At 54.3% G+C, this 23,999-nt stretch overlaps 1 protein-coding gene across 5 annotated transcripts in view; it reads left to right on the top strand.

Moving 5' to 3' along the window:
• Nucleotides 1-19,632, top strand: part of NOS1 (nitric oxide synthase 1) — a 155,240-nt gene extending 135,608 nt beyond the window's left edge. For all 5 annotated transcript variants that reach the window (XM_045200819.2, XM_045200817.2, XM_045200818.2 and 2 more), the window contains 9 exons: nt 2,605-2,798; nt 4,223-4,392; nt 6,586-6,796; nt 7,480-7,567; nt 8,891-9,012; nt 10,034-10,182; nt 11,388-11,582; nt 12,855-12,973; nt 13,968-19,632. In XM_045200819.2, coding sequence (XP_045056754.1) covers nt 2,605-2,798; nt 4,223-4,392; nt 6,586-6,796; nt 7,480-7,567; nt 8,891-9,012; nt 10,034-10,182; nt 11,388-11,582; nt 12,855-12,973; nt 13,968-13,983 — 1,264 coding nt within the window. In that variant the 3' untranslated portion in view covers nt 13,984-19,632. The remainder of the gene's footprint in view (nt 1-2,604; nt 2,799-4,222; nt 4,393-6,585; nt 6,797-7,479; nt 7,568-8,890; nt 9,013-10,033; nt 10,183-11,387; nt 11,583-12,854; nt 12,974-13,967) is intronic.
• The last annotated feature ends 4,367 nt before the right edge of the window (nt 19,633-23,999 follow it).

Below are 23,999 nucleotides of genomic sequence, written 5' to 3'. Positions count from 1 at the left end.
TTTCCCTGCCCAATGCCCAAGCCAGGCTCACTGGCCCAGGAGGCCATCAGCAAGCTATTACCCGTCCCCATGAGAGACCCTTGATTGCAAGCAAACTGCTTAAGAGGAAGTAAATGGCCTTTTGAGAGTGGTCCTTGCAAATCTAAAGAGAACAGTGACCACGATTACTGCTCATCCAGGAAATAAATTCTCTCATTATGAACACCAATTAGCAAACCATACAGAAGAGAGTATAGTGGAGCGGTCACGGGTGGGGCATGGGTGTGAGTCCTGGGAGCCAGCAGGAGGAAGGAGAAGGGGGTATAAGTACATCACAGGCAGGGGCTACTCTGGGGGAGGAAGCAGAGAAGGCCCAAATGGCTGCTGTCTCACCAATACTGCCCTTTCTTTCCCCCCCCAAATACTTTTCAATGGTCCATATGTGTCCCGAGGTTATTTATTATTTTTGTTAAAAGCCTAGAAAATCCTACACGTAAAAACCCCTAACAGAACTGAGATTCAAAACAACCAGTCTCCAGGCTAGTGCTACCCACCAGGGATTAGCTTCCTGCTAAGCTTCCAGGACCAGCCCCTCAAGGTGCCCTGGGAGCCCACAGCCATCCTGTGCTGGGGTTGTTAGCAAGCCCTATCTGGTCAGCGGCTTGCAAAGTCCCCTCGGTCAGATCCCCAGCCCAGGCAGGGCCTGAGCCCTCCTTCCAGCTAACCTGCCAGCTGCATCCCCATCCCTGCCCCTTATCTGCCTGAGCACCTTCCTCCACATTCCAGAACTCTTGGGGCAAGTGCCTGTGAACATGAGCCAGCTCAGCAAGTTCGTGTCCTCCGCATTTCTATTTTGTACCGGCCAAAAGAACAGAGGCAAATATACTTCTGAAAGAAATCACGATGATCTGAGAGAAAGGGAATGGATTTGCGGGCCTTTCCAAGGCTTGCTGTGGTTGGTTGTCTCAGGAGGTTCCCGGGTGAGCAGCCCCACAGCACCCCCTGCTGGCTGTCGGCCTCTGCTAATTCCCGTTCTGGAGGTAGCAGCGGGTCAGGTCTTTTCTCTCCGGGAATCAAGATAGGTGGGTGTTTGGAGCAGAATCTGTGGTGCAAGTCCATATACTGGACAAAAATCAGAGAGGGCAAAATCTGCCCAGGGAAGAAACGTGGGACCCCAGACCCTAATGCCACCATTCGCAATCTCAGTCCCCAAGTTCCCCACTATACAAAGTACAGGGGTGCCTTACTTCCAAAAAAGTACTTGATACCCCCAAAAGCAAATGTGCCAGCACAGCTATTTTTAGTAATGCTGGCTGTCTGCAGCACCGAAGGGCTCTTGATTACACCAAAAACTCCTTTAACTAGCAAGTCCCGATGGTGTGTTCGTGTTGATTATTCAAGGGACAGTGTAGAAACTTCATGTTAAATATCAAGTCCTCTATCGACTGAAAACCCACTGGCAGTGAAGGAAAAGCAGCTCTGAAATGTGATCGTAACCCGAGCTGTACAAAGGATTTGGTTTCCCGAAGCACGACCCATTGCAAAGTTTTCAGAGATTGTGTGAAACGTAGTATCTGTGCCAAAACTCTAAAAGGACCAGAATGTCCATAGTCTGGGAATTCGTTCTGGAAGCCATGCACCTGGCACAGGCCTCCTGCCCTCGAAACACAAAGATCAGTGCGAAAGGGCGTGACCCGGCAGGCGTGAGCGAGGTTCTCTCTGGGTTTCCTGCTTAGGTCTCTCGGTTTTACAATATAATATCGATGGATTTCTAACCCAAACTTAAGGCCAGGTCCTTTTCCCTTCTTCCATGACAACTGGAGGACCTCCAGCTGCAAAAGGGTGTGGAGCTTGGGATTCTGGGGAGGATGGAATGTCACAGATTGGGGACCCCAGTGCCTTGGCTCCAATGGGGTAGTAGTTGCTGAGAGGACCCCCATTGGTATTGACAGCAAAGCCTGTTTTGGCAGCTGGGAATCTGAGGCTCCTTCAAACAGCAAATGCTTGAGCACCTACTATGTGCCATGCACTGTCCAAAGTGCCAGGAATAGAGCCGTGAACAAAACAGGCAGACAAACGCCCAGTCCTCCACAGAGTTTGCCTTATCATAGAGGGCGGGCCGGGGCACCACCCACAAACCAGGTAATGAAGGAAACTCGGCTGTAGGTCAGCTGATGGTAACTGCTGTGGAGAAAAGAAAGGCAGGGGCAGGAAGACAGAAAAAACAAAGACAGGTGAGGCCTGAACCCTGGAGGGCTCCAATGTCCAGACTTTGGGGAGAGGAGAAGGAGCCCGCAAAGGAGATGGAGCCAGGGCAGCCAGAGAAGATGGGGAGAGCCTGGGGTGCTGGCACCATGAGAGGGAGGGAGCAAGCAGCTGAGTCCTGAGCTGCACCCATGACCAGGAGTACTGGGAACTGGCTGCTGGATGTGCCAGGAGGACCTCATGGGTGACCTTGCTGAAGCCGTGGTGTGGAAATGATGGGGACAGATGTCAGGTTGGCCTGAGCCCCAAGGAGCCTGGAAGGAGGGAAACTGCAGTCACAGGCCAGGACGGACAAAGGAGCAAAGAAAGGGGACAGTGGCCAGTGGCCCTCATTTGATTGTTCCCTGGTGCTTCTTCCAGCCGGTCAACCATCTTCGTGCGTCTCCATACCAACGGGAATCAGGAGCTGCAGTACCAGCCTGGGGACCACCTGGGCGTCTTCCCTGGCAACCACGAGGACCTTGTGAATGCTCTGATCGAGCGGCTGGAGGACGCACCTCCTGTCAACCAGCTGGTGAAAGTGGAACTGCTGGAAGAGCGCAACACGGCTCTGGGTAACTATGGCCGCGTAGGGCACCCCACCTGGCCACCCCGAAGGGCCCTCCTCTTCTCCGGGGAGTTCGAGCAGCGGTGGGTGTCCGGGGAAGAGGAGGCCCCTTCTTGGTCCCAGTCACCAATCCAGGTAGGAGAGTGGGTCTCTGTCACCTCCAGCGTATGAGAGTGAAGCCTTCCCATTCTCCTGGCTGAGCAACCTTGGCCTAGCTGGCTGAGCGATTGTGACGCCAGGACATCGAAGGCATCACTGGGGGACACTGATTTGAGCAGGGCCTGCTCTTCTTCCCTTTTGTATCCCTGCCACCTCACTGCCCACAGGATAGAGAGCAGCTGAAGTCGGACGCTGCCTCCTCTTAGATCCCCAGGCACTCTATGAGACTCGATGGTGCACTAGGCCCAAACCACATCTCTGACCTCTTTAGACCGAGTTCCAACCTATTTCAATGCCCATTCTTGACATTCCCATTGAAGAACTGGCAGAAGCACATGGGTCCCAGCGCTTCATCTCAGTAGGTGCAGGGTAGCTCAGGGCTCAGGTACGAGGAATTGCAGTGACCTTGCATGGCAGCCTGTGATACAGTGACGCATCACCTTTGCGGAGGAGCCAGGGTGTAAAGTCAGGGCAGATAAGTAGTCAAAGCCCTGCTGAAAATCCAAGGAAGGCACCACTTTGGAGAGACACACCTTCTCCTAATAAAGCCAACCCAGCCAGTTCTTACTCTGTGTTACAGCTGGGCCTTTTTTTATCTTGAGTGTAGTCCCTGCTCAAGGAGAAGCTTGTGTTTAGAAGTTACACTGAACGAAAAGTACACAGAGGCAGTACAGTGTGGTAGTTAGAAGACAGATGGCCTGACTTCACACTTACGTGCTGTGTGACCTAGGGCAAATTCCTTAACTTCTCTGTGCTTCCATTTACCTCAGTTGGACAAAGGGGCTAATATGGCACCTACCACCTAGGATGGTTGTGAGTTTGGGGACATGAGAAGGCTTATATGAGCTAATAGTACAAAGTGCTGAGAATAGTGCCTGCCATATAGAAAGTGCGAGGTAAGTGTTAAGCACATTGTAATTTTAAGCTCTGGAATCCCACCCAGAGGAGTGAGAAGCTGGTAGTGCGAGAGGACAGACAGAGCTGAAATAGACTCATAACTCACGCTCAGTTGGTGGCTCACTGCGGAGAATGCCAGGGGACCGGCTCATGCTATTTTAATATGTGTTTACTTTTTAATTTTTAGACCAGTGTACTCAGTGGGGTTTGGATGTGCTCCTTGCACACAGGGGGTGTAGAAGTGGGATGTGGAAGGTGGGGGGGGAGCGAGGGGTTGGTGGGCTCACCCAGCCCCACCCTGACTTGGGCCCAAGCCCTCAGAGCTCAGACCCTCCACCCCCACCCACCCTCCTAACCGCCATGGTGCCTCCACAGGAGTTATCAGTAACTGGACGGATGAGCACCGCCTCCCGCCCTGCACCATCTTCCAGGCCTTCAAGTACTACCTGGACATCACCACGCCGCCCACGCCACTGCAGCTGCAGCAATTTGCCTCCCTGGCCACCAGCGAGAAAGAGAAGCAGCGTCTGCTGGTCCTCAGCAAGGTGGGCCCCTACAGCCCCAGCAGGTGCCTTTCACCCCCTAGTCCTTGGAGAGTTGTAGATTATTACAACAATTTTCCAGCAGATGGCAGTCTTGAGCAAGTACTGCCATTTTCTGGTTGCAGAAAGTTGCCATTGGCTAGTCTACTTGGGTTCATCCCAACCATTTCACCTGGTTCTAAGCCCCATTGGAATGTGAGTGACCTCGTTGGATCTCACAGTTCCTTGAGCACAGTAGAAATCGCCGTTCCTCCTTCCTTTGGAATGCTGGAGCTTCCATTACTTCCTTCTTAGCCAATGCTTGGGGGGAAAAAGAAACAGAACTTCCCCTGTGCCATGTTTTCAAAATAAGACGTTTGCAATACAGAGGAGCTATAGGTAGGACTTTGAGATAAAGGAGGCCTCTGACGCGAAGGAGGAGCCAGCAATCACAGCTGCTAGGACGCTTTCTTGCAAACTGAGGGCTCGTCTGCTCCAAATTGCTGCAAAGCCTTGCTCAGTAAGAACCCCACCCAGGAAGCCCTCCCAGGTCTCTCCCAGTGGGGGCTCCTCCCCAGTATGCAAGCCACCAGCAAAGGATGGTTTAGCTTTTTCTGCTGTCCAGGAGAGGGGATTGAACTGTGGTCAGCAAGGCAGAGGCTAATTCAAGGAGTGTGTATTATTTAGAAATACAGAAATAAACAGCAGGAGAAACATTTGAAGAGTCGTCAGTGGTTATTTCTCAGCAGCTCGAAACGTTGGAGAGGTGGAGCAGAAGGGCACTATTTTCATCCAAAGTTTTGCAGAACTATTTAACTTTAACTGTACATGTCTATTTACCATGAAGAACCAGACCTTTGCACCAGACTATGAGAAGTAGAATTTAATGTGACCATATGGGTCCTTCCATTCCTTCCAAAGAGCATAAACTCCAAGGTTAAATGAGCAAGGGCTTTTATTAGGGGAATTGCCTGTGTGAGGGAAAATGGAAGGGGAGGCAGACCCGTAGGATCCCAAGTGAAGGAGAGGGAGGAAGGCTGAATGAAGCACCCAGGGCTACACAGCCGTCTAGGGAAAGACCAGCGCAGGTGATCACGCTGGTTTCAGGTGGATGTTCAGCTGCTGGGGCTCTTGGCCAGTGGTGCCCCTGTAGTTGAAGGTCAGTGAGGCTGCAGGTGTGGGAGGCACCTTCTCCCAGTGCCATACCCTCTCACTAAAGCAAGGGTGGTCTTCCACGACATGGGAAAAGGCATTGTTATACAGTGGGCTTTACCCCTCCTCAAAATCCGAACCTCCTAGAAGCACTAAGGGACTGCCCAGGGCAGCTTCTGAGATGTAGGAGGAATAACTCCAGAGCCCCAGGGAGTCCCTCTGTTCCCTAGTAACAGCTGGGCTTTGCTGTCAGCTCGCCCCCGAAACATGGTCCCCCACACCCTAACCTGTGCCTTCAGGGCTGTCCTTTACCGTCTGAGCATGCCCCCTGCAGAGGCGCCTCCACCCTTGCAAACCCACAAACTGCACGTCTGCGTTCTGTACCTGCGAGTCGTGACTCCCCACACACTGTGACTCCACAGCGTGACTCCCAGTGTGACCTTCACACACTGCCGGGGGGTGTGGTGGTCAGGAGCCCAGATTCCAGGCCCAGACTGCCTAGGGCGAGGGCTTGCAGAGGGCCAGGTAATAAATACTTCAGGCTCACAGGCCTTTCGGTCTCTGACGCCATTCCTCAACACTGCCACTGTAGCGCGGCACGTAGACACCACGCAAGTGAGTGTGTGTGGCTGGGCTCCAGTCCAGTCTTATTTGTGGACACTGAAATTTGAATTTTATGTCGTGTTTTTGAGTCATAAAATAGTACTCTTCTTTTAATGTTTCCCCCAACCATGCAAACATGCAAAGCAAGGGATGAGCTGGATTTGGCTTGCAGGTCGGAGTTTGCCGCCTGCTGACATATGTTCAAAACCCAGAATCAGCACCTCCTAGCCCTGGACCCCTCTCTCCCTTGGTTTCCTCGTCTATAAAACAGGAGTAGCAAGCATTCTTACTGCATAAGGTCCTAGTGAACGTTGAAAGCCGACACGGAACCTTTACTGTGTTAGCGGTAACTGTGGTTGTTTTCGCCTTCTTCCCGAACCCACTGAAGCTGTGGTTGGAAATGTGTACCAGGCGCTGAGTGCAAGTTCTCCTCTGCCCCCCCCCCCCCCGCCCCCGGCACAGGGCTTACAGGAGTACGAGGAGTGGAAATGGGGCAAGAACCCCACCGTCGTGGAAGTGCTGGAGGAGTTCCGGTCCATCCAGATGCCCGCCACCCTGCTCCTGACCCAGCTGTCCCTCCTGCAGCCTCGCTACTACTCCATCAGCTCCTCCCCAGACATGTACCCCGACGAGGTGCACCTCACTGTGGCCATCGTCTCCTACCACACCCGAGGTGGGCAGAGCTGCTGGGAGAGGCTCCGGGTCTGTGCTCTCCCCCAGGACCCCTGCAGATCTGCCAAATCCTGAGTGCCTGGCTGGAGACACACACCCATGGCCAGGAAACATTGGGAAGAAGCAGAGCAGGCAAACTGTCCCCTTAGACGGAGCCAGCTCCGTGTGAATTAGGAAGCAGTCGAGATGGGCATTACTCCCTCACACCGCCCCCCTGCCCCGGCAGCAGCCAGAACAAGCTACCACAACCCATCACCTTGGAGGGGGGCGCTCCTTGCTGCAGGGTGTCCCTCGGGTTGTGGGTCAGTCAGACGGCCCACCATTTTCCTCCCCTACTTTCCCTCCTTGATAAAGCAATTAAAATGCACGGTGCCTGAGAGTGCTCTGACACTGGGATCCCGGCAGCCCACCAAGGGCACACTGACCAAGGTCCTTTAAGGGGGCAGGATTTGAATCCAACTCGCCCCTCCCCAACAGGGGCCTGGGCACTTCACAGCTCAGGAGGTCACCCTCAGCTCTAGCATTTCCTCTGCCTGTTTAGAGGACGGGATCCAGACAAGGCACTCCAAAGCAGCGACTTGGCACTGGGGCTGGGAGCCTTCTGGACTGGAGGGAGGGAGGAGACCCGTGACGGGGGAGCTCGGGGGCGGTCGCTGAGCTGGACCACCTTGGTTATTCTGCTAGATGGAGAAGGACCAATTCACCATGGCGTGTGCTCCTCCTGGCTTAACCGGATACAGTCTGACGAAGTGGTCCCCTGTTTCGTGAGAGGGTGAGTGGAAAACGAAGTGAGCAGCCATCCCAGATCTGCATTCTGATGTCCTGGGGTGGGGTGGGTGAGCCAGCCCAAAGGGTTCCAGAGAGAGGGCCGAATCAGATGGGCTCAACATTCTGCATCCCTCCAAGCTGTTAAAGAAATGAGATCATGGGACAGAACCTAGAGGAAGCTAAGGAAGTCCTCTAGTCAAGGTCAAGTCAATGCAACAGGTATGTTTTCAGCACATGTACTATGCTAGGTGCTGAGGCTACAGTGCAGAACCAGGCAAATGCAGTCTCTGCCTTTATGGAATTTGTAGACCAGGGGAGCTTCTCTCCAAATTCTATGGGACACCCCCTCTGTCCCCAGTTTCTCAGGAACAGGGAAGATCCAAACAGCTTCCCCAAAACCCACCAATCAAAGCCTGTCCTCCTGAACTCAGTTTTAAAGGAAATTCCTGCCTATGATCAACAATACTGCATTGTGTACTTAAAAATGTGTTAGGGGGTAGATTTCATACTAAGGGTTTTTATCACAATCAATCAATCAAAAAACACCCTATTACTTTGAACAAATAAAAATAAAGAAATAAAGGGTATGCCTGAGCATAGGCCTATTGTAAGTATCTGCTTTGTCAACTGGTAACATCTCTGCCTGCACCGTGACCTTGGCCAGCCACTTCTCTCAACTGTTGGAGGCGGACTGTTCACGGGATGGTCCGCATACCTTCATGGGGGCTTCAGAAACACAGACTCCCAGCCCAGACCTACCACATTGCCCAGAAAGTCTGCACCACTTTCAGAACCCCTAAGTGATTGTTCTGTTCGCTGGAGCGGGAGCCTCCTGGTGACAGGAGATCTCGTGGGCGGTTGAATCAGTGGTTCTCCGTGGGGGTAACTTGTCCCCCCACCCTGGCAACATTTGGCTGGGTCTGGAGATGTTTTGGGTTGTCAGTGCTGCGGGGGGAGGCGGTCCCTGGAGTCTAGTGGGTGGAGGCCAGGGGTGTGCGCAGTAGCCTATAAGGCACAGAACAGTCCCCACGACAGAGGAGTGCGTAGCCCCGAGTGTGAGCAGTGCCGAGGTGTGGAAGCCCTGAGCCAGGTGCACCCCACTGCCCTTTGTGGCTCAGCTCAGCAGTGGGGATACTTAGGAAGTGGAGGGACAGCCAGACACCCTCCTCTTTTGGGAAGTCCCCAAACCCATGGGGCCTCCCACCCTGATTCGGGCACCCGGCCCAGGCTGAAGAGTAGTGGGCCCTGCTGTAGTTCCACCTGAGACCCAGCTGTTCTTGATCACAGTGGACTCAGCAAGGCTTGTGACTCTCTCGTCCCTGTGCAGAGCACCCAGCTTCCACCTGCCCCGAAACCCCCAAGTGCCCTGCATCCTGGTTGGCCCGGGCACCGGCATTGCCCCTTTCCGAAGCTTCTGGCAGCAGCGGCAATTTGATATCCAACACAAAGGTAGGTCCTGGGCCAGTAGCTACGTGGTTTCCCCCACCTGGGCCTGGAGAGGCCCACCTGGGCCTCAGCAGCCTGCAGACTTGTGACAGCATTATCTCTCCAGGACATCGCTGCCTGGGGCGGGGCGGGGAGGAGCACAGCTCTGGCTTGACCCGTGATGTGAGTCAGGAGACCTGTCCCAACAAATCTCTTCCCTGGCTGTGCGAGGGCCTGGAATTCCACTTTTTTTTTTCTTTAACTGTTAAGATAGGACCCCTCCTTAAAATTCAAACAACTCTGGAAGGGGTAATCCTTCTCAAACAGATGTGTGTTTATGGGATTCTCTCAGAGGCCCTCATTCAGGAGCAGGTTTTGTGGCATGAGATCTGAGCACTCACAGACCAGCTTTGGGAGAAGAGAAGGAGGGAAAGCCACAGAATGGCATTAAATGGGGCTTATCGAGCACCTGATAAATGCCAAGCGCTTTTGTCGGCACCGGGGGCATACCAATGAACAAGCCAGAAACAACTTCACCACCACCGGAAACACCCCGCCCATGGGACTGTCACTCAGGTGGACTGGCTACTCTTTGTCCAGTATTCGCCAGGCACCAGGCACAGTCCCAGCGTTTGACATTCATTTCTAACGATAACCCTCTAACTGGTTGCTGTTTTTATTTCCATTTTGTACATGGGGGAAATGGAGACAGAGAGTTAAGGCAGTTGCTCATTGTCAGAGCTGGGGTTCGAACCCTGGGAGTAGAGCTCCAGAGCCTGGGGTCTTAGCACTCCTCACAGTGGGCAGGAGGGAAGATCGAGGCCCAGAGGAGGGAGGTTTGCCAAAGTCTGAACAGTGTGCCTACTTCTGCATGTGTGTGCGTGTGTGTGCGATGTTGGGGAGGCCACAGGCTGGCCTGACCCCGCGTTCTCGGACCTTGGTCCTTGTGGTGGCTGCTGAGGTTCCCAGGAGCCCTGCCCCCTGCATCACCAGCCACCCCCCAATGAGCAGAGCCGGTGACGACCGGACATCTTCTGGTCCCCAGGAATGAGTCCCTGCCCCATGACCCTGGTCTTCGGGTGCCGGCAGTCCCAGATTGACCACATCTACAAGGAGGAGACCCTGCAGGCCCGGAGCATGGGGGTCTTCCGAGAGCTGTACACGGCCTACTCCCGGGAGCCAGACAAACCAAAGGTAACCGCAGCTCAGGCACAGTCCCCCAACCCTGCTTATACACGGGCACGCTCGTGCACGCCCCCAGGACCCCCTACCCTCCCGGAGTCCTTCTCCGTAGAACTGTTCTGCACTTCAGGGAGCATGGGGCCTAAAAATAACAGTTTGAAGGATCTCATAGCTCATGATGTATGCTGCCACTCCTGTGAACACAGAGGCAGAAAGCAGAGTGCTGGTGGCCAGGGGCTGTGGGGCGGGGGAAGGAGGAGTGACCCATCACCAGTGTGAGGGGGCCGCTGGGGTGATGAAGAGCTTTGGAACTAGACAGCGGTGATGGCTGTGCGACCCTGTGGATGCATCCGTTAGTGCCACTGGGTCACACACTTTAAAATGGTGCAATGGCAAATTTTATGTTGTGTATTTTAAAATACACAATAGAGAATTTTAATGTGAATTAAAAATATATTTAACAGCCCGTAAGAAACCCTACCAGTCTGAATGGGCATGGCCACAGGACAGCAGCATGCTCCTACCGGATCTTGGGGATGTCTGGGGTGGGGAGGAACCCCAGGCAGTGGGCCAGGACAGCTGGGGTGAGGGGTGACTCAGAGAATCTGGGCAGTGGCCATTTGACACAAGGGGTAGAAGGACATCAACATTTAAACCACCAGGACGGCCAAGCCAGGAAGTACCCGCTGAATGTCGGCCTTGCCCAGAGGGGAGCTTCCTGGGCTAAGACCGAACTGGACAAATTCCCTGTAGCTGGTAGCAAACAGCCTCGTGCCGCCTCCTGTTCTCAGAGCTCACTTCTTACTCCAGCTGCAGCAGCTGGCTTTGCGCAGGTGTGGCTGACAGCCCCATCTCTGGCTACCAGCAGGGGGCTTCTCTGGCCCTCCAGCCTAGAATGCCTACAGTGAGAACCCCACTCTGACACATGTGTGGCCCTCACACCTGGTGGGTCGCCACAGGTTGTCATTACGAGGAGCTGGCAGACAGTGCCTCCATCTCTGATGCCCCTCCTAGAGGTGGTTTGGGGTCCTCAGCAGAGCCGAGGTCCAAAGTGGGGAGCAGCTCCTTCGCACGGCCTCGGGTTGGCTCTCCCTCCTCCCCGACATCTCCCCTCCTAGCCACCAGGGATCACCTCACCAGCGGTACTGCCTGCCTGCAAGCTCCCTGGGGGGTGTCACACAGCCAGCTCCTTGTCACTGGTCCCCTGCCCCTCGCAGAAGTACGTGCAGGACATCCTGCAGGAGAAGCTGGCGGAGCCCGTGTACCGAGCCCTGCAGGAGCAAGGGGGCCACATTTATGTCTGCGGGGACGTCACCATGGCCGCCGACGTCCTCAAAGCTGTTCAGCGCATCATGACCCAGCAGGGGAAACTCTCGGTGGAGGACGCCGGCGTGGTCGTCAGCCGGCTGCGGGTGAGTGACCGGCTGGCTTCTTGGATCCCTTTCTCCTCTTCCTCCCCCACCTGCCTCCATGATTAGGGGAGCCCTGGTGATATCCCCACTCCTATTGCTCCATGTGTGGCTAGGGTAGAGGTTCAGGTGGCCCCAGCCCACAGTGGAGAGAAAAGGAAGGACGGCTGGGCGTGTGGGTGGGTGTATTACATACCACTGGGGTCTGTGGTTGGAAAAAGTAGCAGGTGGGTTGGTCACTGGGTAGCTGGACAGAAGCCATCCCAACCCAGCTTTTCCCGCCCCAGAACCAAGTGGCAGCCCTGAGCTATGCAGTGGGGCAGGTTGGGCCCTGCACGAAAAGGCCTACTCCAGGGAGGCAGGTGCGAGCAGAAAGCCATCCCTTGCTTGGCCCCCTAAGCCGGGAGCCTTGGCCTGGAGCCGTGTCCATCCCAGAAGGAGGACTGCCTTCTCCTCCTTTGCACAGAATGATGGCTAAGAGCAGCCCAGCCGGCAAAGTCCCCTGTGACTCACTGCCCCAAATAGGGTGAGTCCAGGTCTCCGCAAAGCTTCAGGGGTGATCCCAAACCGCCCGGCTTCCCTAAACGAGCAGCGATCCACCGTTTTTGCAGAAGGAGCCCTTGCTGTAAATCCGATGCTAAACCCCCAGAAGGGCAACAAAGTAAATACACCGGACTTCCTGGCAGAAATGTCAGCAAGCCAAGGGGAATCGCGGAGGCCCCCACCACCCAGTGTCTCTAATACCAGCCTCAGGAGCCACTCTCCTAGATTCCTGAGAACTCCGCAGAACGGGGTTGAGAGACCACCCCCACTTAAACACGAGCCCATTCTACAGACGAACAACTTTCTTCAAAACCCTTCTGAGCGGAAGTCTGCGCGTCACTGTGCCCAAGAAGCCCCCACTTTGGCAGCTGGGCAGGTGTCCCCCGACGCTCCACGGCACTTCTTCTTTCCCCTGTCTCTGCTGGTCCAGACAGGCTGCACTGCCTCCCACTACACCCCGCCCGCCCTGACCTGAACCTGCAGGGGCAAGAAGGAGGGAGGAAGGGGGAGGGCGGTGAGGTTCCTTTATGACCTCCTCACCTCTTCTGTGTTCTGAACAGATGAAGCAGCAGCCTTGTCCCTGGATGGGACCAGAAGTGGGCCCTGGGTCACACTGTTCCTTTGGGAACCACTTTCTTTAGACATAGTTCATCCTGTGTGTCTGCCTGTCACCCATCTCTGGGCCCTTGGCTGGCGTTTGAGGGCTGTTTCCTGATGGTTTCTGTACCCTAGGATGACAACCGCTACCATGAGGATATTTTCGGGGTCACCCTGCGCACGTATGAAGTGACCAACCGCCTTAGATCTGAATCCATTGCCTTCATTGAGGAGAGCAAAAAGAGCACCGACGAGTAAGCTGACCCTGCCCCATGGGCCAGGGGTGGGCAGGGCCCTCTCTTCCAGGTCCCGACGTCCTTAGCGGGGTTTACCTACAGAGGGGCCCCGGAGACAGCCACCTCAGCCGCACTGGGCCACGTGGTAGAAATGCAAATCCTAGGCCACCCCTGAGCTGCAGAACCTAATACTCTGGGGTTGGGGTGCAGCAGTTTGTGTTTTAAAGAGTACCCTGGGAGATTCTGGGGTGCCCTCCAGTGTGGGAACCCCAGCTTTGAATGCTGGCTTCTGCCTGAAGTGCCCCCTAGTGGAACAATGGCTCAGTGATCTCTACAAAGTTGTATTCTTAGGGTTCACACCACCTCTCTACCCCCCACCCCCAAAATTGCTGGGACCGCTCTCATTGATGCAAATTCAAATCGGCATTGTTTTGACGTCACACCTCCTCTGGAAATTTCTGGAAACAGTCTGGGGCACCACAAGATTGGGACCGAGTCTCACTATTGAAACCTGACCACAGTATTGTAACACCTCAAGCTCAAGTATAACTTCACCCCTCCCACCCCCTGGTTCCCTGCCCCAGAATGCCATGCAACCCCCACCGTGTGCCCTGAACTTGGGTAGGAAACGGGGCAGAGGGCACACACTGCTTTCGAGTATCCTTGTGGTTTCCCATCCAACACGGCAGTCTCAAAAACATACATTTGTGTCTGAGAGGCTCACGCTATCGCCATTGACACCACGGCTCCTTCGGTTGTCACGGAGCCCCCAGAAATGCCCCTCTTCCCAGCCGCTCGTGTCGGCCAGCAAGCATCCGTGCGTTCATTCATTCTGTTCCAAACCCCTGCCGGGTGCCAGGTGCCTCCCGTGTCACTGGGGCTCGGAGGAAATGAACGTGAGGACCGAGGTTACGGAGGGCCCAGACTTGAGGGTGGCTCGCTCTGGTGTCTGTAAGGAAACAGCAGCCTTATTCCTGCGGCACTAACTCCCTCCTCACTTCTTCTCCCGCAGGGTTTTTAGCTCCTAACCGGATCCCCTTGCCCGGACCGTTGGCAGGGGGGCCGCCCTGTGCGCTCTGGCAGGGGTGGCGGCAGGTTTTGTAAGCGCGGACACTGCTGAACCTTCCCTCCGGGACCCCACGTGGCCCCTGCTCTGCCTCTCGTCCTGTCGCCTGTCCTGGTTTTCCTCCTCTGGGTTCTCGCCTCTCAGTGTTTCCTCGGCCTTCTGGGGTTTTCTCCTTGAGTTCCCTGCTGCAGTGCAACGCCTTTATAACCCGCAGTGGCTCTTACGGAACTGTCCCCCGCCCCCTCTTCCTGACAAAGGACAGATTGGCCGTGCATGAAGGCTCTGGAACAGGGGCATCTCTGGAGGCAGGGCTGATTTTCTGGGGCGCTCCAGGAGAGGCAGCGGGACCACACAGGAGAGCTCTCGGAGCCAGGCTCCCAGCTGCTGAAGCCCCACCTTCCCCTTTTGTGTGGTGACATTCTGGTCAGGCGTGTGGGTGCGTGTGACCTGCCTGGGTCGCGCAGTCTGCCTTCTTGCCTGCGCCAGCGTGCTGCCTGTAGACCCTCGATGCCGGAGAACTGTGGCCCAGCCTGTGTGGGTGGCTCCCACGTCAGCGCCTGTGTCCCGGGAGCACGTGGAAGCCCCCTAGAGGTCCCAGTTATGAAGGGTCAGGGCACAGAGAGAGGCATGTGATGACCAAGGGGGAAGTCTCCAAGGAAAGGGGAAGCAGAGGACTAGGTGCATTCAGATTCCAGCGCCAGTCAGAGGAGCCCTCGCAGGGAGACTAACCCATCTCCTGGATTAGGCATGGCCCGCCCGGAGCAACCCCAGCCGTGAGGCCATGTTGTCCAAGGGAACATGCTGGAAAGATGAATCTTCTCATCTGTGCCTGCCGGTGACGTAGGACAAGTCACTTGTCCTCAGTTTCCCCTCGTTTTAACATATGAATGGATCGAACCTGAACTTCGTGAAGACTAGAAACAGTATCAGGGAAGCATGTCATCGTTTTGTTTTTATTCCTCCCAGGGGCACTCGCTGTTTCAGCCTCGGGGATAACATAAGGGAAGGCAGGTCAAGGGGATCGGGTGGGGAAGGGGAGCCGTAGTGCAGCACCGAATGGCCTCTCCTACAAGACCTCGGCCGAGGGTGGGAGGAGCCTGGCCTTCTACAAGGGACCCACCACATTTCACCTACTGAAATAACTTTAACAAGTTGCGCTCCATGCAGAGAAAACATGGGCAGCAAAGTCATTAGCAGGAATCGGGGCTGGTACCATTTCTCCCTGGCAGGCAAGCTGCTGAGTTTACCCACTGAAGAGCAAATAGCACAGGAGGGTCCCTTTTGACACTGAAATGCTAAAAATCAATGGCAGGCAGGCCCACAGAGAGCCAAGAAATTCCAGTCCCACCCCCCAAGGGACCTGCTCCTCAGCTGTGCTCTGGGCCCCCAGGGGGAGAAGCATTCAGCCAGTCCCATCCTTCGGCTGGATTTTTGTCACGCAGAAAGACAGCATCTGCTTTATACACTGTACCATGGCCTGCCTTTCCTGATGCCCTGTGTGGGGGCTTACCAAAGAGAGTGCCCTGGCCCGCTTTGGAAGGGCCTTAGGATGGGGGAGCCAAGGAGGCATTGGGGAGGACTCCTCTGAGACTCTAAGTCAAAGGGCAGACTGTATCTCACCTTTTTCCTCCCTCCCTGGCCGCTCCCATCCTCTGGGACAGAGTTGTGGCCTCCCCGCCGTCTTTCTGCTCAAGCTTCCGTGGGCACAGAGAGAGCAAACAGCGTGCTCCCTGACCCCTTCCAGTCTGGGGGGAAGCCCATTGTGAACCCCATCTGTCCTGCAAACTCGACTCTGTCTCCTAGTAGCTTTCCTTCCAGGAACCTTCTTTCCAATCCCTGGAGGTCACTAGCACCCCAGGGCCCGAGCTGCTGTGCCCAGCCCCCATCGAGGAGGAACCGGCCAGTGCTCCCCTCTCCCAGTTGAGCTCTCCGCACGGATGCTTTCCCATCGCCGCACAAATATGTGTGAGCACTCTTTGAAGCCACCTTGTTCCCATATCCCTGTCCTCCCAGAAGCAGGCCGACAGATGGAAACATCACCTCGTTTTATCGGGGAGGCCAAAGACGTGATTACTTAACCAGGATTCATCTTTCCTCCCAAGAAGGATTTTTTCTCCTTGAGTAAGCCCCATTCAGCCACAACACAGCTGCTTCGTAACTCCTGGCCTGGAGAGGGGACACTAGACCTGCTTCTCTGGTTGGCCAGAAGGAGCCTGTGGAGCCCTGGAGAGTGGAGCCCTGGTGTGGGGTCAGCGGGAATTCGGGGTGTGTAGATGCTGCCCTCTTGTGGTGGTCTTTAGTTCAGTCCCAGTAACCAAAACTAGGCGCAAAATTCGGTTTAAAGATAGGTGAACAAAATTAGGGTTGCCTGGGCATTTGGGGGTTACTCAGGTTACAGACCTCCTATTCCCTCTCCACCTTGAACTGGCCTTCAGTAGTTCCAGCCCCAGTTAACAAAGGGGAGCTTGGCCAGGAGGAAGGGGTCATCCCCTGAACATGCTCTCCTATCACCATTACTGAGAACCCAGTTCCCCTTGTGTGGGGAAGGAAGCAGTAGTCAAACTCCCTGAAGGGAGAAACGATTCCCCGTGGATTCTATGCAGTGAGACAGCCAGGGAGTTTATTTTGGGGTGAGGGGAGAATGCTTCAGACCCACCGAAATGGAGTATTGGAAGTTGACTGGAGTCTAAAAGGTGACCTAGAGTTTGCCCGTTTGCTTTTAGCTGGCCATACTTACCTGTACACTTTGTCTCTACTGCCTCTGTCTCCAAATGAGCCTCTGTTTCTGCCGATGGCTGTGGGCTGGTGAACTGTTAACCTTTCTGAGTCTGCCTATACGTCTGCATAAGCACGTGAATTAAATGAGATACTGCCCCTAAGATGTCCGGCCGCAGTACCAGGCCCCTTGTAAGTGATCACATTTTATTTCTTCCCTTCATCTGTAACACGTCTTACGTCTCTGCTGTGCAGAAGGCGCGGTGCAGCGTGCAGAGCAAACGCAGTCCCCGGTGTAGAGACGGGTAGCATCTGATGTGCAGACACATAATCCTCAGAATCGACAACAATGGCTGGGGTTCCAGATTGGGGGGGGGATTCCACCAGCGGCTTTGGGGGGACAGGTTTGCCTGGAAGTAGGAAGAGGGAGAGGAAAGACAAAGATGGGGGGTATGTAGGATGAAATGGGGGTGGTGTCAGGAGTACTCCCCTTTGGAAGGCTGAGGTGGGTCAGGATGGTGAAGGGGGCACTGGGGAGCTGCTCAGGGGCCAGAGAGTGGGGAGGGGTGAGGGGCACGTTAGGGATTTTTGTCTTCAATGTGTCCTTGAGAATGTTTTCAAAAGGGGGAAAAAAAGATGATTGGAGTTATGCTTAGGAAAGAATGTTCTGGCAACAGCATAAGGCACAGAGAGCTGGGCCGTTGACCTGTGGCAGGTGATTGCGAGAGCAAAGGCTGGAATGAGGGAAGAAACAGATAGAGCGATAACAGAGATTCCAGGAGTTGTATCAACAGGGCCTGGAGACCTATCTGCTGCGGAAGATGGAAACAAACAAGAAAGTCAAGATTCTTGACTCTTGGTTGAGAAAGGGGCTTGGGAGATTTAAAAAAAAAAAAAAAAAAAACCAGGCTCAAGAGAAAGACGAGTTTGTGACCCCAGCGTGATAACCGGCTTCTCCCCGAATCCACGGGGTCAGTGCTTCCAAGGGTGGGTGGGCTTGGCTGCACAGAAAGAAAAGTGACCCCAGGCCCATAGACCTTGGCCTTAGAATGCATGATTTTTCTTGCCAGACATGCTCCCAGAAGCCACCTGCTTGGGGCTGCACAAGGGGCTCAGGTTTGCCCTAAGTCCAAAACGAGTGAGGTTTTCTGGGGCACCTGACTCTTGCCAGAGCGAGCAAGCCAGGTGTCTGGGCCCTTCTCCCCTCCAGCATCGGCCCCCAGTGTGGCCTTTCGATTCCTGCCACTAGGAAAACTGTGGACTTAAGATTCTATGGTTAGCTGGCCGTGTGTATTTGTGTATTCCCATCTGCCCTGCCTCTCCCTCCAACGTGTCGCTGAGCCCACCTTACCCACGAAGCCTTCTGCCTGGATGTGCAAGTTAATCTGAGACTGCCTGCAGGTGACAAGAAGGAGGACATGCCGGTCTGAGCTTCCTGTATGAAATGTCCATGCCTACCCCCTGCCTTCTCCCAACCCTTGCAGTGTCTCCTGTGTCCACATGCCCTGTTTGGCTCACGAATGAAAGCCCAGGAGCTCGGTGGAGGACACAGAGGTCTGGCCATCTGAAGGAGGGGCCTGCCTCCCAAAGACTCAACACAGATGGCTCCCATGAACCCAAATTTGGACTTTTGGGGGTTGACACCTGCCTGGCCTCTCCAGTCCCTGTCTGATGGCAAAGGGGTCCAAGAGGAAAAGCCTCTTCTCTCCAAACTCTGATGTGTCTCACATGTGAGGACCTGGGAAAGCAAATCTGTTGGGGGTCTCTTGTCTTGTCAAAGCCACAGGCAAGGAAGGTGGCCAGGAATAAAAACGCCTTAGTATGTTTGTGAGCTTCTTTTGTCCTAGAATGAGCAGTTCAGAATGCGTAGGACATGTCTCTCTGGCCCAGGACAGAGCCCACTCTTCACAAGGTGGCCCGGGCAGGCAGGAACAAATCCACCTGAAGATGCTGTTTACCACAGTCTTCCAGAGAAAGACTCCAGGGTGCCGAAGTGCCCAGACTGGGCTCCTGGGCTCCAGGAGACTCAGCGATGTTGGCATTTGAGGCTGGAGAATTCTTTGTGGGGTGGGGGGCTACCCTGGGCACTGGAGGATGTTGAGCTGCCAGTCGCAGCCCCCCTCCCCAAACATGACAATCAAATGTGTCCTTGGACATTACCCAGAGTCCCTGAGGGCAAGTCGAGCATTCCTCAGCTACGGTGGCTTTGTCTCTGTTACCCATCGCCACCCTGGGGCTTTCAGGGGGGATGAAAAGGTACGGCTTCACAAACTCCCTCCCAAGGCAGAAGGCTGACCATCCTGTTTCCGTACCAGGCTGTGCCCTGGGCATCCATACGGACTCAGGCCCACAGAGGCCTAATGCCCTCCATGCCCTGCCTCCTGCCCCCACCGTGTGCTCCTTGTTGCTCTGTGGTCGTGATCGTGAACCCCACTCTGGGCTCAGCAGGGATTTTCCGGAAGGCTGGGAGCGCCCACACGCAGTTGATTGCTCGTGATGCTGCACCCGGGGGTTTCCATTCTGGGGCTGGGGAACTGGGCGGGTGGGCAGAGGGGTATGTCATCTGCCCACACACACGCACACGCACACGCACATGCACGCGCGCGCCGTCAGAAATTCGGACTGTCCCCCTACCTCTGCGCTCTCGATGCTGCTACTCTGCCAAGTGTCCCGTGTGCTCCAGCACCTTCCTCAAAGGACTGACGCCCGCCCCAGGCTCTCTGCGCGGTCGTCCAGGCTGTGTTCGCGCATGCTCTTCCTCTGTATAGTCCTCGCCTTCTGATCTGATGGAAGTCAACAAAAGTCTACTTGTGCCTGTTTGCATCATGGTTAAAATATTAAAAAGTGGACTCCACGTGGCCGACTGCTGTCTTTTGTTGGGTTTGCTTGGAATTTCTCACGCCCTCGCCCACTTGCCCAGGCGAGGGGCCCCCGGGAAGCCCTTCCTGGGACAGGGGTACCAGTAGGCTGACTGGGGAATGGTCTTGGGTAGGGGAAAGAAGGGTGGGGAGGTGGGGAGGCGAGCAGCCCAACTAGTTAGAGGGAAAACATGAGCTGTGATGTTGTCTCAACTGAAACTTCTGACAGCCCTGGGGGGAATTCTGAAGGTGACCTTCAGGGTGAGCTGCCGATCAGAGACAGAGTAAGAACCAGGGCCTGGCGCCACAGGGCCCCTCGGAGGTGCGTTCCTGAAGATAATGGTTAACAGTCATTAACTACTACTCTTCCCCAGAACACTCGGGCCTGGGACCATTGCTCTCCCTGGTTTAAAACCTGGGAAACTGAGGCAGAAGGGGATCAGCCAGCTTGCGCAAGGTCAGCAGAGGTGGTGCTGGTCAGGTGGAGTTGGAACCCCGACTGTTCAGCTCTAAAATCTGCAATCCTAACCCCCAGCCAGCGTAGCTGCTGAGAGACCCAGAGGGCCACAGGGCAAAGCCCTGCTCCTCTACTTCCCAGCTGTGTGGCTTTGCATATGTTCCCAACCTCCCTGTACGTTCATTTCTTTCCTGTAAAATAAGCTGTTACGGTTCCGAGTTCACTGCGTGAGATGGGACTCAGAGAGGTTGCAAGACAACGGGAACGGGACGGAACGGAACAGCCCTGTGTCACAGAGCAGGCGGAGCTCGTCCATCGGGGCCGGAGAGCCAGACCCTGGACACTGAGAACTGCAGTGGGGAAAGACTGGCCATCTTATTACGAACGGCGCCATCGAGGAGAACGGGGAGCTAGTATTCAGAACGCCGAACTCCCTGGGGCGTGTAGGTGCCGGGTTCTGTGGAGCAAAATCTCAGGACACCGCGGGTCTAGAGAGTCGGGGTCGTGCTGGCAGCTGGCTGGCCAGAGGTAAGGTGAGGGCCGTCATTCCTCAAAGTCTTGAGGACTGTTCTGAGGTCTGTTCTGGCGTCCCCCTGTCTGGTTTCATCAGAAAGTAGCCGGGGGGCTGTTCCTCAGGAGCTGAAACAGCTTAGGTGAGATGTTATCTTCAGTCGGACCTTGGGATAGTTCGTCAAGTCCAGGCTATGGTCTTCTGCTGCCTCGGGGGCTGCTGGCTCTCCAGGGGAAAGGCTAGGCCTCTGAGGGACGGGGAGACGGGGAGAGAGGGACTTGCTAGAGCTGGGATTTCAGGCTAAATTTAATCAAGGTCTTCAGGACCCTTGGTTTCATAGACACGAGTAAGTAAACTAAGATCCACACCGGGGTTCCCTCCAACGCTCTCAGCCCTCTTCTCTTCTCAAAGCCCAAACAGCCCCGTCTGGTCCTCATCTGCTATCTGAGGCTGAGGTGCTGGTTTCTCAGGCCTCCTCAGCCCACCTGCCTTCTGCTAACCACTTGTTTTAAAAGCCAATTGCTGGCCTCTCCCTGCACCTGTTCATTAGCATTCCCTGGGAATAAGGTCTGCCACCTGTTTACATTTTTAACCCTTTCCCCTGTGTGACTTGTGCACACACTGGAGTTTTTGATAGTCCCAGTGTCAGAGGTGGCTGGGGACAATTGAACATTTCTATTCATCCTGACGGGGGTAGCTTCTGTTGCTACCCGGAGAAAAATCCAAGTTTACACCAAAACAGAACATTCCCAACCATATGTCCAAAACAGAAAAGAGTGGAAAAGGGCAGTGGGAGGGAAACAGGGTTTTTGAGTCAAAGGGCTTTGGGTGGCCCTGGCTGGGTGGCTCAGTGGGTTAGAGCGTCATCCCCATGTGCCAAAGCTTGTGGGTTTGGTCCCTGGTCAGGGCACCAACAAGAATCAACCAATAAGTGTGTAAATAAGTGGAACAACAAATCAATGTTTTACTCTCAAATCAATAAATTAAAAAAAATAAAAGAATGGATTGGGCTTTATAGTAAGTTAAATAGTAAAAATATACTTTTTGTACCTTTGGCAAAATCACCAAAAGAGCAAAAGCAGGGAAAGTATTTATAATCAAGTGGATCAGTATAGATAGAGCTCAACCCAGTCACCAAAAGGAAGTCACTTTAGCAAGGGCCTCTGGGGGAAAGTAAGATTGTTCATCAAATAGCAGGAGATTAAAGCCATGGTAATTAGTAAAGTGATTTCGGGGCCGGGAGGGGGACCGGAGTGGCTGGTCCCCTGTCTGCACCTCTTTTCTCAGCTAGAACTCAGAGTGGAGGTTGGAAGTTGGTAGCCAAAGGCTGACTCAGTTCTTCCCTAACTTGCTTGTGTCTAAGAACTTTGAGATCTTTAAGGGTGGTGAGTTCTGCTGTCCACTCTGTTCCTGTTCCTGGTCTCACAGGAATGTGACCGGGCGAGGGACTAAATTCAAGAAAGCCTTGAGACATGCCATAAACTCAGGGTGTAGTATCTGTGGCATTAATTAAACCTTGTGCACGGTGCAACTGAGTCGGTTTTGTTGTGAAGGCTTTAAAGAGAGTTGCTCGTGGAAGTGCAGTTAATACCAGAGAAGCTGCTGGAAAAGTTTGTGAGGAGGGGGACTTTTTCCTCTAAGAGGCCATGCATCATCTTCCTTGAAAAGCACACAGGGTCCTCACATTGCCCTTCCAGAAACATCTCTTTCACCCAGTCAGGGGTTTGCTCAAAGGCATTCAGTGCCACCAGGGACTGGCCGAGATGTAGTGCCTGCTCTGGCCAAAGCAGCCTTCTCTGCTTCTGCTTTCTTCCCTGCTCCCCGCAGGCCTCCCCTTCTGCACATTTGCCTTAATAGTTCTAAACACAGCTTTTTCGCTCCGACTGCCTGGCCTTTGCTTTTGCCACTTCCCCTACCCAGAAAGCCCACCCTCCTCCCTCACCTTGGCCAGGCGAGGCACCACCCCCCCCCCCCCGCCCCCTCTAGGGCTGAGGGTTTGGTGCAAACACTGTCTTTTCAGGGTGCCATGCTCCAATTGCACTTCTGTCTGTACCAGTAACGGGGCACCCTGGAAGTCTTGCTTTGCAATAGCTGTGTGCGTCTGTGCGTGTCATCTGCCTCTGTGGAGACGTCACCTATTGCCTCAATGACACTGAGCAACTATCACAAAATCTCCCTGGCTCTCGGAGTGATTGCTGCACAGGCTGGGGGCCTGCAGCTGTGGGCCAGGGAGTGCAGGCAGCCTCCAGGAGCCGGAAAACAGCAGGGGCAGGTTTCCACCCAGAGGAGCGCAGCTCTGCCGACATGTTTCTTTGAGCCCCGTGAGCCCCGTCTGGGACTTCTGACACCCACAGCAGTTACACAATAAGTGTGTGTTGTCTTAAGCCACCAAGTTGGGGTAATTAGTTTGAGCAGCAATAGAAAACTAGAATGTGTATTTGTTTCTCATGGCTATATCCTAGGGAAGAATCCATATCTGTATGTTTTCCAGCTTCTAGAAGCTGTTCATATCCTGGCCTATGGCCCAGGATCACTCCAATATCTGTTTTTATTGTCACACCTCCTCTCTCTGATGCTGATCCGTCGCCCGGCTTATAGGGACTCCGGTGATGACATAGTCCAGGATAATCTCCCCATCTCAAAATTTCTAGCTTAATTACATCTGCCGTTGCTTTTGCCGTGTGAGAGCCCTGCAATACTGTGACTTACAATTAGAAGTGTCTGTTTGGTCTCCATCCCCATACTGGTAAAGAGCTCCTGAAACCCTTGGAATTCCCTCAGTGATAAGAGCAATAAAGGTGTCTTGTTATTCTTAACAAACTCAGTTCAAACACACCTGAGTTGATGTTAATGAGTGACTAATGCAAAGCCCCTGAGAAGGGGGCTAGTTGCCTGGGGAACCAACCAGGTGATTAGAAGGCTGAAAGTTTCAGTCCTCCCTGAGCTCAGAGAAGGCAGAGAAGCTGGAGGTCGAATCGCCAGCAATCTGTGATTTAACCAATTGTGCCTTTGTAATGAGCCCTCCATAAAAACCCAAAAGAAAAGAGGGTTCAGAGAGCTTTCGGGTTGGGGGACGCGTGGAAGGGGCTGGGAGAGTGTTGCCCCTGAAGAGGGCATGGAAGCTTCTTGCCCTTTCCCCAGACCTTGCCCTGTTCATCTCTTCCACCTGGCTCTTCCTGAGATATGTCCTCTTATTGTAAACCTGTAACCTAGTAAGTAAGGTGTTTCTCTGAGCTTTGTGAGACGCTCTTGCAAGGGTATCATGGGAACCCCCAATCTGCGGCTGGTCCATCAGAAGCACAGGTGGCGACTTGGACCTGCAATTGGCTTCCGAAAGGTGGGGGTGGGGACAGTCTTGTAGGACTGACCCTGACCCTGTGGAGTCCGTCTCCAGGTGTCAGGTAGAGGGTCTCAGAATTGAGTCGAATTGCAGGACC

Source organism: Desmodus rotundus, chromosome 7 (assembly GCF_022682495.2).
Source record: "Desmodus rotundus isolate HL8 chromosome 7, HLdesRot8A.1, whole genome shotgun sequence".
NCBI lineage: Eukaryota > Metazoa > Chordata > Mammalia > Chiroptera > Phyllostomidae > Desmodus > Desmodus rotundus.
This window is presented reverse-complemented; position numbering and strand designations above follow the sequence as displayed.